Source organism: Arachis hypogaea, chromosome 12 (assembly GCF_003086295.3).
Source record: "Arachis hypogaea cultivar Tifrunner chromosome 12, arahy.Tifrunner.gnm2.J5K5, whole genome shotgun sequence".
Classification (NCBI taxonomy): domain Eukaryota; kingdom Viridiplantae; phylum Streptophyta; class Magnoliopsida; order Fabales; family Fabaceae; genus Arachis; species Arachis hypogaea.
The window spans coordinates 111,242,185-111,258,194 of record NC_092047.1 but is presented as its reverse complement, the minus strand read 5'-3'; the positions used below and the strand labels follow the sequence as shown (position 1 = coordinate 111,258,194).

Sequence of the window (16,010 nt, the reverse complement as noted above, 5' to 3'; positions counted from 1 at the left end):
TACTCTTACCTCTCCAAAAATAGATGCTAGGCATCCCCAATAAATTTTCAAAAAAGCATTGCATTCATAATTCCATTAACATTTTGTGCACATCAAAACCACTCATTATTTCCCTCTAACTTAAGTACTTCAATATATATATATAAAGAGGAAGTATAGGGAGCCAATGAAATATCTATATAATGTGTACAATGGGGTTTAGGGATGTTCGATTCAATAGGATATCAGATGTTGATTATGTCTGGTACCTAAATGGTTATTCTGGATAATATGAGTGTATTGTGTTTGAGAAATTAGTAGTATTTTCCTCTGGATGTTTATTTTTTAATTCATATTGGGCTAAATAAATACACATTTTTCAAATACTCCATTGTCTCCCTAGCAGGGATTCATATATAAAAGAAGGGAAGGCAAAATCCTAAGCTTAAGTGGTAGAAATTGGAAATACAAGAAGCAGTACCCCGTTAATATGTTCTACGTAGGAGATAGTGCAGTGCAACAAAAACAAGAGGTAGAAATAAAAGAAATTGCAAAGAAAATGTGGACTAAAACCAGCCAAAATATCATGAACATGTCAAACTTTGAACTCTTCAAAATATTCGGTTGATGTGTGTCCTTTATTAGCTGCTGAGATTGACAACCTTATATTGCGACAACGGTGAAACTGAAATACCAACTGATGATTATTGCATGCTATGCAGAGTTTACAAATTTAATTTAAAATATAATACTCTCTGCATACTTTATCATCGATCATTTTTAAGAATCTGGTAATGTATCCGAAAACATTGAGTACGTGACACTACTATTTTGAGTTATAAATGTACCACATTTCTAAAGTGATAGATACTGTAACACAGATAAGCATTTTGGAATATGAACAACTCTGACAACATTTACCAAAGGACAGTATGGGGTAAGGCTTACCTTCATATGATTCCTTTGAGCTGTGGAAGTTCTTCAATGGAGCAAGAGCTCAGGATCAGTGCCCTGACACTCCTCATATTGATTAAGTATAAAAAAAAAACGAATGTTATGCAATACAAATTTCTCTAAAACTCATAACGATGTTATGTGTATCTTGTTCCTGTCATGTTAATTATGAAATTGTTAGAATTTTTGTTGTTCAAAAAATGAATGTGATGTACAAACCGAAAAAAAACGTGCATAACAAATATAATACTGGTGGAGGATATACAATAACAAAAAGAATGATATATAATATTTGTAGTATGTACATTACTAATGAACTATGTATGTTTTTGTGTGACAAGAACCGCAAACCAGAACTAGAGAGCCTGAAAAGCAGAATGTGGAGATGCTGGTTTGTGGTTTATGGCTCTTGCCCATCCCTCATCCGCACCTCTCTTTCCTCGGAGCCATCATCGCTGTCTGAAGTTTGATTTCCCGACAAGATTTCACTTAGAAAATGATCCGTCATGAGAAGACTAACATGAGTAAGGAATTCCCCTCCACTTGGTAGTTGTTGAGCATGTGAACCGGAGATCAAGATATTTAACCAGAAACCATGTAGCTCATCCAAGTCTGCAAAACTTGGCTTATCTTCATTGGAAAATGCATATAACAGTGACTTGCGATTTTTCAGTCCATCATGTTTCGTATTCACATATTGCATTAGAATTTGAGCAGCTTGAGCAGGAGACTTTGCATGATGACATAACTCTTGGGCATGATTGATGGTGTCTTGGATATATTCAATACCACCAATCCATGGAGGCAACATGGAAGGGTGTTGAAGCAATATATAGAATAGATAATCAGATATCTTCTTGCATGTTTCACGTTTGCGTTTGCCTTCCTCACCAGGACTAGGACTAGTGGAGTGGTACACAATCTCTGTTATAACATGACCTGTAAGCACAGTTTCTGCTAAACTATTCCTTTCATCTTGATTCTTACCATATTGAATAGCTTCTATTAGTTCTTTAAATATAACTTCTTTCATATCGGTATCCACCTCTTCCACTCGCTCATTACGGAGCAGATTAAATTCCAAGGGTAAGATTTTGCTGAACAAGTAGTCTTCAATGCAAGATCTGGTTGTCTCTTTTGAGCAAAGATCCATCAGGCTGAGTTGACTCATGTATAACTTGTCTTTACTGCCTGATAAAATTGATCGAAAGCGAGAAATGGAAGAGTACATTAAGTTTAGCAAACAACTCCTCCTCTCTCTTTTGGTTAGCCAACACATTGTCCAATCAGACAAAGTAATGGCAAAAAATGCATAAAGCTCAAGAAAGATTGCCCCAATAAACAAAACATATGTTATATCAACATCAACCCTTGAGTAGGCATTATCACCATGAATCACAAGAATGAATGCAACCACTGCACATGTTATGGATAAAGCACTCACCAATCTTAGAAAGAGACCTTTTTTGGTATAAATTATAGAGGCCTTTGTGTAGAGCACATCAAATAAAAACCCAAGTTGCACTTGCACCACTTTAAAGGCATGGGCTGCTGGTTTCATCTCAAGCACACATTCTTTTACCAAATTAAAGCTTTTAGGTAAATCTAGAGGGTCTGTGCCTAGATTTGCATAAAGACGTTTGACTAGAGGAAACAAAGAATATCCTTTGTGAATACATTCCAATTCAGGGTCCCTACGGATGTGATCTGAATTTGGGATTTGTAGCGTGACATTTGAAGGCAAAGACTTCCTAAATTGGTCGGTGGTAGCAGGCCTTAGAACCCAATTTCTCTCAGAGTACTTAATGATTCCGAAGACAAACACCGGAATGGCCACAAATGTTAGTGCATTGTTGCCCCATGACCTTAGAAAGATGTAGAATGCAATACTAACTTGGACAATTAGACCAAACAAGTGCCTTAACCATAAGGTGTTGTCTTCCAAGGCATAAGCAGTGATTGTGTCAGGGCCACCAAGATGCAATAACAGAAAAGGTGCCCATAATGCTTGAAGAAATTGGTCTTTGCTCTCTCTTTTAGAATTGGACTTGTCAACCTCTATTTGGTTCGTGGCAAGGATCCCCAATGCTACAGTTGCTAACTAATCTGTGGTCAAATATGTCACCCAAACAACAAAGTTTAGGATCACACCTTTGATACCACCTCTTTTGTGTTTTCTCATTGGACCACATATGATCAGGATAACTTGCCATAACAGGCTTAGTAAAACCAAAACACGTATCTCACATTTGTTCCATACTAATAGTACGGACGCCGGAAAGATCTCCATCACTCTGCTGTATGCATCAGTACGGACGTAATTGAAGAGGAAAACTTTTAGCGGGAAAAAAAAAGTTGAATAATATTGCAAATACAGTTTAAAATTGTTCTTTATTTAACATTTTTTATACTTTTTCGTTTGTATGATATAATAAAAACAATCCCGCTATGTTACCAACCATATTTCTGTCAACTCTTATTTATAACTGTATTTAATAGAAGTGTCTTTGTGGATGTGTCTAATAAAAATATTTTTATAGATATATTTTTTGGATGTGTCTTTTTATACATGTATTTAAAATATAATAATTAATTATTATTGACAATAAGTTAGCAGATAATATATTAGTATCCTATACTTCTCCTAATAAAAAATATTTGAGAACCAAAATAAATTAGTCAAAATTAATTAAAATTTATTTTATTTAATATTTATTTTTTTATTTTTCTAACATTACCGTAATATAATTTTGTGTGCTCGGTTTAATAAGTTAAGCATCTTTCGTTTCTTAAAATTAAATATTCTTTCATAAATCATAATGTCAAATGCTAATGTATTCTAAATATCGGACGTACGTTCTTTAAAAAATGTCATCCTACTAGAGGTAATAAATAAAGTAACAAGTTATGAATTTTGAATTTTTTTTATTTTTTTATTAATATATAATCTATTTGAAAATTCTAAAACAAATATAGTTAACCTTATTAATAGGTTATCCTTTTAAATCTCAATTATTTTTATATAAAACATAATAAAGTTAAAAATTAAAATTTGTCTACCTAATAAAGTGTATAGTGCTCTTTATTTACACTTAGTTTGATAAAAGATTTTAAAGAGGTCCTCGTGTTTTTGAAAAGTATAAATTTTTCATTTTGTATTTGATAAATAAAAAAAGTTATTTGTTTGTGTTTGTAATTTTAAAAAATTAAAAAAAAATTAAAATACTTAAAATGTAATTTTTCAAAGTTAGATTGGGTTTATCAAAATTAAAAAGTATAATATAATTTTATATATTAATTAATTTCTAAATTTAGGTATTATATTTGTGTCTATTATAGTATTTTTAAATTTTAAAAATTATTTTATTAAATATAATTATTGTTTGAATTTATTAAAAGTTATTTTTTTTAATTTAGTTTACTAAATATAGATACTATAATAATTTTTTAAAAATAAAAATTTTACTAAATCAAACCTAAAAAATATTTAAAGATGAGTCCGTTAATAATGTTAGTAATGGCTATTAAGAGTTTAATTTTGAAAAGCAAGTGTCTTGATTTAAAGTTATGACAAAGTAACTTTTATATATTAATTAAAAATTAAAATTAATTAAAGCTTGTGTAGAGAAAAAGTTATAGTAAAGTTGATTGGGTTTTTATTAATAAGTTTGAAGAATGCCAATATTTTCACCTTGAGATCAAGGGGAAAAAAAAGAGTAGTATTTCAACCATTCAATTGTTTAAAAGAAAAGAATAATAACTTTTAAAAAAAATAAAAAGAAAATATTAATCTGTAAGTATTGTTTGGATTTGTGGTACAATATAGAAGAGAAAGTTTAGAGGACCAGTATTTTTATTAAAATTTGGTTAATATTTAATTAGTAAAAAAAGTGAGTAATCTTACACCATTAAATATAATCTCATACTATTAAAAATACTAATAATAACTAATTAATAGTTACAAATTGTAAAATCTGCTGACCCCTGGCAGCTCTCGTAGAAGTAATTTACTAATAATTCCAAATGTTTTCATTTTATGTCAAGTGTCAACAAATCATATTCCAATAATAGATAATTACCCTGGGTTATGAAATGTTGGATGTTAACATAATTCTTAAAATTATAACGAAAGTAACATACTAAACATAATTGAGATTTGAAAATTTAATCAATACTAACACTTTTATCATAGAATATTTAAGAGATGAAAATGCTAGAAAATTAAATATGAAAATTTAGAATATGTAAGAGATATAAATTGGCAATGCTAGTTAGTAACAGTAATTAAGTAATAGAATGGCATACCTTACAATGCAAATTAATCTACACACAAGTTTTTGCTTTTCGAATTTCTTCTGATTTATAAGCTGACAATGGAAAGAGGAAATGAAAAGACATTAAAGACAATAATTAAAAGTTAGAATAAGAATTAAATTGAGAGGGAAGGAGGGATGATGGTCACACACTTACACTATATGATAAATAATTTAATTTTTGTTGTAACAGTAATGTGCAATCATCATGCTATATATAGGGATAATATATAGAGACTATAGTAACAATGAAGTATTACAAAGGCATCTTTAAGGATGTTTGTACAGTAAGACCATGTCATACGCAAGCAACATGTTTGTAAGTATGAAGAGATAATTTAATGTCAAGTTACGATAATTTTGGAATAATTCTAAAATCACGCACACATTCTATTATTAATTTTAAGAGTAATATATTAATGGTCAACACCTTATTCTCTTTCCTATCAAAAAGATAATTATGAAGAAATATAATCTAGCTTGATCACATCAATCTTTAATGTTAGTTTAGAAAATTAAAAGATGTCACATTTAAATGCATATATTCTGGGTTTTAATTTTAGAATATAATATTATCAAAGGATTATTATTAAGAGAAAGTCTAGAGACTAATATTTTTATTAAAATTTGGTCAGTAATTAATTAATAAAAATAAATAAATATTCTTATATCATTAAATATAATTTTATACTATTAAAAATATTATTATTGACTAATTGATAACTATAAATTATAAAATCTGTTAATTCTTTAATACTCTTCTGTTATTAATATACTCTCTTCAATAATTCCCAATCAAAAGAAAAAGAAATTTTTATAGCCTTGTAATATTATTTTGGATAATGATTATACCTTGCGTAATAGCCAGCTAGAATGCATTGCATTAAAGTATGACACACATAGTCAAGCAACAAATTTTATTTTATTCTTTCTTCCCAACATAAAAGGTAAAAGAATAAAAGTTACACAAAAATTAGCAAGTATTTTTAGATGGGACGTTTTAATAAAGACGTCTAAAATATTTTTTTTTTTAAATATTTTTTAATAATTAAAATTTAACACATATAATCGATTAAATCGTATTATTTTTTGTCAAAATTAGGCAGATAAATTAATTTGACCAAAAAATAGTTAATCAAATTTTGAATCGGTCTAAATTAATATTATTTTTTATAAAAAATGATTACAATACCCCTATTATAGAAAATGATTAAAATACTCTTATTATATATATATTAATTTTAAAAATTCTAAATTCTATCCCTTTTTTTTTCTTCCGTCGTCATAGGATTAGGATTTAGAGTTTTTAATATATATATATATATATATATATATATATATATATATATATATATATATATATATATATATATATATAGGGATATTTTAATTAGGGATATTATAGTCATTTTTTATAAAAAAAATATTAATTTAGACTGATTTAAAATTTAATTTATTAATTTTTTGACTAAATTAATTTGTCTAGTCTAATTTTAATAAAAATAACACAGTTTAATTAATTATATATATTAAATTTTAATTTTTTAAAAAATATCTTTAAAAAAAAGACATTTTTAACATCTTTATCTAAGTGTCCCCCTTCTTAGTTACGTGTGAATAGACCCTTGCATGCATATGTACGTATAACGGAAATTGTTACACACGTTAATGAAATTTAATTTTACTTTAATAATAATTTTAAAAATAATATATATAAATGTGTAACTAGATCGCATTGTCTTGCAAATTCACAAGACATAAATTACTTATAAAGATTAAAGACTAATTTGCCGCGGTACTGAGCTTTATTTAAAAATTTGTTATTGGTCAATGGGTTGCTGTATGTATAAGACAGAATTTGAATTTGACACTTACTTAAGCAAACTAATGAATTAACCATTAGACCAACCCAACTTAGTTTCTCCAATCATAATTTTATTAGATGAGTTTCCAGTTTCAATTTTAAGGGCCCATCTTATTTGTATTATTATTAATTGGCTGGTTAATATTCTGATAATTTAAGAAAAACATATTCGTCTCGTGTAAAGTTGTAATCTAATCTTTTATTGCTAATAATGATAATTCAAATATTCAACTTAATTTTATTCTATACCTTGCCTAACAGTTAGCATTTTTTATTCCATGAAATAGACACCATACTTTTTTTATTCTTTTCCTCTTGTTTTAGAAGTAAACAAAAACAAAAGATATACACAGAATATATAAAAACATTTTTTCTCTTCATGGAAGCAAGTAACATTAGATTTGGAGTAAATTTGAATTCACATGGTATATATCTTTAACTTTTAGAGTGAATAAAGTATTAAATGGTCAATATCATAATCTCTTGCTTGTCAAAAATAAAAGAAAAATCATATCATTTTCATAATATTTATATTTAGAGTTCTTAAAGTTAACATTACACATATATAATAGAAAAATTTTTACTTACTCTAAATTCTATTAGTACATGCATCATAATAATTTTTCCTCTCTCCCACATATAAAGTAAAATAAATTATATACTGAAAGTAGCATGTCTCAGTTTTGTATTCGTCATGAAATAATTTTTTTTTTAATTTAAACTGACAGAATGAGATAGTATGAACGGTTATATTTATTTTTGTATAGATTTTTTTATTTATCTTATACTATTTTTGTTTTCACTTTTAAAATTCACTAATGATCCAACTCTAGATTTTTTGAATATAACTATCTATGTTACCTTTTTTTATAGTTTAAACTTTTAAAAGAAGTGGTATAATGACAAAGATAATAATAACTTTGCTATGAATTTAAATTCCTATTATTATTATTATTATTATTATTATTATTATTATTATTATTATTATTAGGTTTAATTACTCTGTTAGTCCTTATAGTTTTGCAAAATTTTCAATTAGATCCCTATACTTTTTTTTCTTTTTAATTGGGTCTTTGCACTAATTTTTTTTTTCAATTAGGTCCATCTTAACAGTAATTGGTTTAATTATATACGGACTCAATCAAGAAAAAAAATTGGTACAAGAACCCAAATAAAAGGAAAAAAAAGTATAAGGACCTAATTAAAAATAAAACTTAGTGCAAGGACTCAATTAAAAAGAAAAAAAGTATAGGAATCTAATTAAAAATTTCGCAAAATTATAGGGACCAACAGCATAATTAAACCTTATTATTATTAGAGACGTTAAGATCTGTAATTACAATTAGGGGTGTTCAAATCTAAACTAATCCAAATTAAACCGTTCATCCAATTCGATTCAAACCGAAAACCGATTCAAACCGCACTAATTCGGATTTGATTGGATTCTATTTTTTGCAAACCACTGGATTGGATCGGATTTCAGATCTACTTTTCAAGAATGGAAAACAAGTGCATTCAAAAACTTTCGTTAAGTGATAATCTAGAATTTTACCATACAAAGCCTCAAAAGGGCTTTTATTTTGTAGAATTTTTGTTGGAAGCCTATTAATGATGAACACAGCAGTGGAGATAGCATCTTCCCTAAATGACATTGGTAGTGATGCAGTAGATAAAAGGGACAAATCAACTTCTGTTATGTGCCTATATCTCCTCTCCACACTCCCTTGTTGTTGGTGAGTGTATGCACAGGATTTTCTGTGTTGAATTCCTTAACCAGTAAGAAAGTCAGTAATTTTTTTTGATAAAAATTCTATGCCTCAATCTGTTTATAAAGCCTTTAAGACACAACCAGTTTATTTCTCCATGTACAGCTTATACTCTTTGAATGCTGTAATAGCTTGAGATTTATTACCTAACAAGTATAAGCAATTGAATTTAGTACAAGCATCCTTAAATAGAGATCTTTGTACATCCTTAGAAAACATCAGCATATAACTTAGAGAATTATCCTTCAATTTATTAAATATACGTGGTTTAATTCTCAAAGAAAATTATTGTAGTTTAAATGTTCTCCTTTTGTCAAAAGAGAGTGTTATTGTAGTCTCCTTGTGAAAGAGAGAAGTTATAATTCTCAAAGAAAGTTATTCAATTGTTTTCATATTTTATACAAATATCTAATTTTTTATCTCTATATTTTGCTGCGTCATTTATCTGGTACCTAACAGTGGTATGTGGTATCAGAGTCAAAGGTTGCTGATTAATATTTTTTTTTCCGCTGCGAGTTACCGTCTAAAAAAAATTGGCAGCAAAGTATGAAATTTCAAAATTTAGTGGGAGTAATTTTTTCGTATGAAAATTGAAGATAAAAGTCATTATGAGAAAAGACAATTACGTGACAGCAATTGAAAGTAGACCCACGGGAATTACAGATGAAAAATGGAAGGAGATGAACAACAATGTTGTTGCAAACTTACACTTGGCACTAGCTAACTCAGTTTTATCAAGTGTGGCAGAGAAAAAGATAGCAAAGAAAATTTGGGATGCTCTCACCAAATTATATGAGGTCAAGTCACTTCACAACAAGATATTCTTGAAGAGAAGACTTTATACTCTTCGAATGAGTGAGTCCACATCGGCAACAAATTGTAACACCCTAACTTTTAGCACGTCATGATCGTACCAAAAGTAAGGCGTTACGGACCTAATTTCCTTTATTATAAATTTACTATTGAGCCTTTAGGTCGATATCGCGTTTCAGTTTATAAGAAAACACCAGAAAATTTTTTGTAGTAATTAAAATCACACAATTATTAATAATAATAAATGCTATACAAATGTATTTAATATAAAACTCAAATACAATACCTATCCCTCTGGATAAAATAAAACTTAAAGCAACAAGGGCGAGGGAACTCTATAAAAATAACAGGAATCACAAGTAAAACTACTAGTCGTCTGCATCTTCTAACTGAATCTTCGAACCTGTGTCACTGAAAGGGTGGAAGATTTGGGGTGAGAACAAACCACACGTTCTCAGCAGGGAATGGGAATGCCGTAAAAATAATGAATTTAATGCAAATAATTAACTTACTTAGTAAAACTATTTTGTTAAACCTTTGGAAATACTTTTATTTCTACTTTAGATAAATAATTACTTTCCTTTAAATTTCTAAACTCAAAACAAATTTTAAATATAAAACTAGTCACATTTTCTGTCTTTCAGCCACATAGTTAATCCTCAGTTAAATGTCAACTCGTAATCACTTTAATACACTCACAAACAAATAATGCAAGCAAGAAATTCAATTCAATGTACAAGCAAGTCACAATAAGACAAACAATACAATCACAAAATAATAAAACAAGCAAGCAAAATCAAATGCAAATGTGCAAACAATATGATGCATGTCTATCCCTAACGCAGGCCATGAGCTCATGTGTCGGTTGCCTACCCGCTCCCGACATTACCCAGGCACAAGTCCCAGGTATGGCTTTCCAGATGCATACAGTGTGCTTATAAGTCGTACGGTCAGGCCGCATACAGTGTGACTTTAAGTTGTACGGCCAGGCCGCATACAGTGTGACTTTCCAAATCAATAAGCGTACATCTGGAAAACAGTTCTCAGTGTGTGGGCGTCCCCACTTTACATTTGGCACTAAGGCCCAAACAATGTCACATTTGCTCTCCTGTGGCAGACACTCCATTAATTAATATATTCTTTAAATCCTTGTTCTCTGCTCTCCTGTAGCAGAGATTCCTTTTCTTAATAAACCGAGCTCAAATCTTTACTTAAAACAAAATCTCTCCTTAAAAGATTGGGTTTAAAACATTATATTTTTCTTAATAAGTCAAACTTTAAAATAGAATAAACCTTTTCTTAACTAAATATATTTTAAATAATTTAATTTTCCAAAACCAAATCTTTTAAAATAACTTTTCAAATAAAACCTCAGATTTCATAAAATTTCGGTGGCATTTTCTCTAAAATTCGGTCTAAACCACCCTTACGGGTTCCCTATTCCTCAACAATTCACCAGCCTTTTTCTCAACAATTCTCAAATCAGCAAAATTCTTAATAATCAGAAAACAGTCACATTCACAGCAATAATCCATACTCAATAACATTACTATTGTTAATATATATATATATATATATATATATATATATATATATATATATAGATATATTTGCAATTATTCAATTAATTTTGTAGGCATTCTAAATTAAAAACGTTTATCTTTAAAAATAAATCCCCTACCTTCGTACGTAATCGAAATACTCGAAATTTCGGAAAAACTTTCTGATCGAGCTGCTGAAAGGAAAAAGGTCCGGAATCATCCGTGCCTCGTAGAACTCCAGTTGGCCAAGCTCAAGGGGTAGGAGAGTTACGTCACTATAGACTTCTACCGGACAAAAATAACGCCAACACGTAAAGGAGGAAGATACGAACACTTTTACCGGATTAGATTTTTTATTAGAGTTACAGATCTCAAGAAATCGAAGCCGAAAGATTAAAGGGAGTCATGGTTTCTCCAGAAAAAAGTAACTAACAATAATAATAATAATAATAATAATAATAATAATAATAATAATAATAATAACTATAAAAGATTAACTTAATTTTTGTCTATCAAAATAGTTTTTAATAAATAGTTCAAACTAATAAAATAAGTTATAATTAAATTAAACTTCGATAATCATAAAATTTTATTTAATTATCTTTGTTAAAAAAATAGATTTCTTAAAAATAAAATCTCAATATAATATGATAACTCATAAATAACTAATTACTTAATTTTCAAAAACAAAAAAAACCGAGATGTTATATCCTACCCACCTTACAAAAATTTTCGTCCTCGAAAATTGCTATAAACGAAAATTTTTTATCTTAAAAGAAAATTTTGCTCTCAACATTTCCTTTACCTGTAAGCAGGTGCGGGTAAACGGTTCTTATCTTATTTTCTAGTCCTCAGGTATGTTGTGTGTCCTCATCTCGTCTCAACTTACGTATAGCAGTTAAAGAAATACAAGAATGTGACGCACCAGAAACATAAAGTGCAGTTAAGGAGCGAGTCTTAACACAAAACTGACCTTGGGTCAAGGAGTCCGAGTACGAGCATCTTCAGTCATCATTGTAAATACTCTTCCTGGCTGCTGAGATTTAGCTGAATCTTGAGCAATCTTCTTCTCACAATTCCTCGCCATGTGTCCAGGCATACCACAAAAATAACAAACGCTCGAACCCAATCGACATGGATTCCTACCATGGTTCTTCCCACACTGATTACAAACAAGGTTTGTTAGTGCTGGCTGTGGTTGCTTTCCAGTATCTCGTCCTTGCCTATCGATATTGTCACGAGCAGGAAGATTACTAACTTGCTGGTTCCCATAAGAAAGTGTCCTATTCATTTTAAAGTTCCTTCCCTGAGGGGCTAAATACCGATTAAAGGAATATATTAATTAATGAAGTGTCTGCCACAGGAGAGCAGATGTGACATTGTTTGGGCCTTAGTGCCAAATGTAAAGTGGGGACGCCCACACACTGAGAACTATTTTCCAGATGTACGCTTATTGATTTGGAAAGTCACATTGTATGCGGCCTAGCCGTACGACTTATAAGCACACTGTATGCATCTGGAAAGCCATATCTGGGACTTGTACCCGGGTTTTGCACATTTGTATTTGATTGCGCTTGCTTGTCTTATTACTTTGTGATTGTATTGTTTGTCTTGTTGTGACTTGCTTGTACTTTGAATTGAATCTCTTGCTTGCACTACTTGTTTGTGAGTGTATTTAAGTGATTACGAGTTGACATTTGACTGAGAATTAATATGTGGCTGAGAGACAGAAAGTGTGACTAATTTTATGTTTAAGTTTTGTTTTGAGTTAAGAGATTTTAAAAGGAAGTAATTAATTATCTAAAGTAGAACCAAGAGTATTTTAAAAGGGTTTGATAAAAATATATTTTTATTGAGTAAAGTTAATTATTTGCATTTTATTCCATTACTTTTACGGCATTCCCATTCCCTACTGAGAATGTGTGGTTTGTTCTCACCCCAAATCTTCCACCCTTTCAGAGACTCGGGTTTGGAGATTCAGTAAGAAGCTGCAGACGATTAGTAGATTTACTTGTGGCTCCTGTTGTTTTTATAGAGTTCACTCGTTCTTGTTGCTTTAGCTTTTATTTTATCCAAAGGGATAGGTATTGTATTTGAGTTTTACATTGAATCTAATTGTATAGCATCTATTATTATTAATAATTATGTGATTATTATTATTTGAAGATCTTTTGTTATGTGAAGTTAATTACTAAAATCTTTTTTCTAATTTTTTCTTAAAAACTGAAACACGATATCGACGTAAAGGCTCAATAGTAAATTTATAATAAAGGAAATCAGGTCCGTAACGCCTTACTTTTGGTACGATCATGACGTGCTAAAAGTTAGGGTGTTACACAAATCACATCAACAATCTAAATACGCTATTTTTCCAACTCTCATCATTGGAATATACCATAGCTGAAAACAAACGTGCAGAGCTCTTACTTCAAAGTCTACCAGATTCATATGATCAACTTATCATTAACTTAACTAATAAGATTTTGACTGATATCTTTTGATGACATGGCTGCTGCGGTTCTTGAAGAAGAATCTAGGCGCAAAAATAAGGAAGATAGATTAGAGAACTCAAAACAAGCAGAAGCTTTGTTGATGACAAGAGGGAGATCAATGGAGCGTGGTTCCAATGGGAGTCAAAGTAGACCAAAGTCACAAAGTAATAAGCAGGTCAAATGCTACAATTGTGGAAAGAGAGGGCACTTCAAGAAAGATTATTGGAATAAGAAGAGTATAGAGAAGGTTCCAGAAGGATCAAGTTCTCAAGGATGTGTTGCGAGTACCTCTGATGATGGAGAAATCCTATATGCCAAAGCAACAATTGGTTCTAAAGACAGCAAACATCTCACTGATGTTTGGATTGTTGATTCAGGAGCAACATGGCACATGACTCCTCATAGTGAATGGTTTTGTACATATGAACCTGTCTTGGAAGGATCGGTGTTTATGGGAAACGATCATGCCTTAGAAATTGTTGGAATGGGTACTGTCAAAATAAAACTGTTTGATGGCTCTATTCGTTCACTTCAAGGGGTAAGACACATGAAAGGCTTGAAGAAGAATTTGTTGTCGATTGGGCAATTGGATGAACTTGGTTGTAAGACCCATATTGAAGGTGGGATCTTAAAAGTTGTTAAAGGATCTCTTTTGGTAATAAAAGCATAAAAGATTGCAACAAATCTATACATATTTGTGGGAGATACTTTACGAGAGGTAGAGGCATCAGTTTCTTCATCAAGCCAAGAAGAAATGACGATGATATGGCATTGCAAACTGGGACACATGTCAAAACGAGGCTTGAAGATTCTTGTGGAACGTAATCTCATTCCCGGGCTCAAATCGGTAAACTTACCATTTTGTAAGCACTGCGTTACAAGCAAACAACATAGATTGACGTTTGGTAGATCAACTGCTAAGAGTAAGCACATATTGGAGTTGATTCATTCTGATGTGTGGGAATCGCCGGAGATGTCCCTAGGAGGAGCAAAATATCTTGTATCATTTATTGATGATTACTCTAGGAGGCTATGGGTGTACCCGATCAAGAAGAAGTCAGACGTGTTTGCGATGTTCAAAGAGTTCAAAACAAAGTTAGAACTTTAATCTGGAAAGAAGATCAAGTGTTTAAGGACAGATAATGGAGGAGAATATGTCGATGGTGATTTTCTAACATTTTGCAAGCAAGCAGGTATTTAACGGCAATTCACAGTTGCATATACACCTCAGCAAAATGGTGTAGTAGAGCAAATGAATAGGACTCTCCTAGAAAAAGCACGAGCTATGTTGCAAACTGCAGGTTTAGCCAAATCTTTTTGGGCAGAAACTGTTAAAACCGTCTGTTATGTGATAAATCGGTCACCATCAACTGCAATTGGGTTGAAGACACCAATGGAGATGTGGCAAGGTAAGCCACCTAATTATTCTTCTTTACATATATTTGGTTGTCTTGTGTATGTCATGTACAATTCCGAGGAAAGAACAAAGTTGGACCGAAAGTCTAGAAAATGTACATTCTTGGGTTATGCTGACGGAGTTAAAGGGTATCGCCTGTGGGATCCCACTGCCCGCAAGATAGTTGTCAGTAGAGATGTGATATTTGCAAAAGATGAATTGCAAAAAGAATAAGAAAATGAAAGCACTGTTAAAGAGATAACCACTGTTCAAATAGATGAAAAATGTAGAGAAGGTGATCTTTCTGAAGCAGAACCACAGCACGAAGAACAAGAAGCAGAGGTCAATGACATAGAAGTTCGTCGATCCACTCGACAAAGAAGAACACCATCTTGGCACTCAAATTATGTTTTGACAAACCATGATGCATATTGTCTTTTGCCAGAAGATGGAGAGCCAACAAATTTTATGGAGGTTATTCGCAATCCAGACGCTTCTATGTGGATGACAGCAGTGCAAGAAAAAATTGAACTTCCAGCAGGTTGAAAAACCATTGGTAACAAATGAGTTTACAAGATTAAACGAGATAGTAATGATCAGGTGGAACGATATTGTGTAAGATTGGTTGTCAAGGGATATACTCAGAAAGAAGGTGTTGACTTCAATGAAATATTTTCTCCAGTGGTGAGACTAACTACTATTAGAGTAGTTTTGGCTATGTGTGCTGTATTTGATTTACATCTAGAGCAATTAGATGTAAAGACTGCTTTCTTTCATGGAGAACTTGAAGAAGAGATATATATGCTCCAACCAAAAGGTTTTGAAGAACAATGAAAAGAAAACTTGGTTTGCAGGTTAACTAAATCTCTGTACAGTCTAAAGCAGGTGCCAA

General features: G+C 30.8%; 1 protein-coding gene across 2 annotated transcripts; it reads right to left on the bottom strand.

Moving 5' to 3' along the window:
* Positions 1-1,195: 1,195 nt before the first annotated feature.
* Positions 1,196-5,434, bottom strand: LOC112730554 (uncharacterized). 2 transcript variants are annotated; one of them, XR_011869218.1, is made up of 3 exons: positions 5,404-5,434; positions 5,239-5,300; positions 1,196-2,124 (listed from the first exon to the last, which is right to left on the bottom strand). XR_011869218.1 is itself a non-coding variant. In XM_072210470.1 (3 exons), exon 3 carries the CDS (start codon positions 2,492-2,494, stop codon positions 1,334-1,336), a length of 1,161 nt encoding a protein of 386 aa, XP_072066571.1. In that variant the 5' UTR covers positions 2,495-3,230; positions 5,239-5,300; positions 5,404-5,434; the 3' UTR covers positions 1,196-1,333. The 2 variants fall into 2 exon arrangements, 1 of the variants encoding a protein (XP_072066571.1); XM_072210470.1 differs by having other exon boundaries at positions 1,196-3,230.
* Between the last annotated feature and the right edge of the window lie 10,576 nt (positions 5,435-16,010).

Excerpts from the sequence above, each read along its gene's own strand:
- LOC112730554 (XM_072210470.1), bottom strand. The coding sequence starts at position 2,494 with ATGAAACCAGCAGCCCATGCCTTTAAAGTGGTGCAAGTGCAACTTGGG.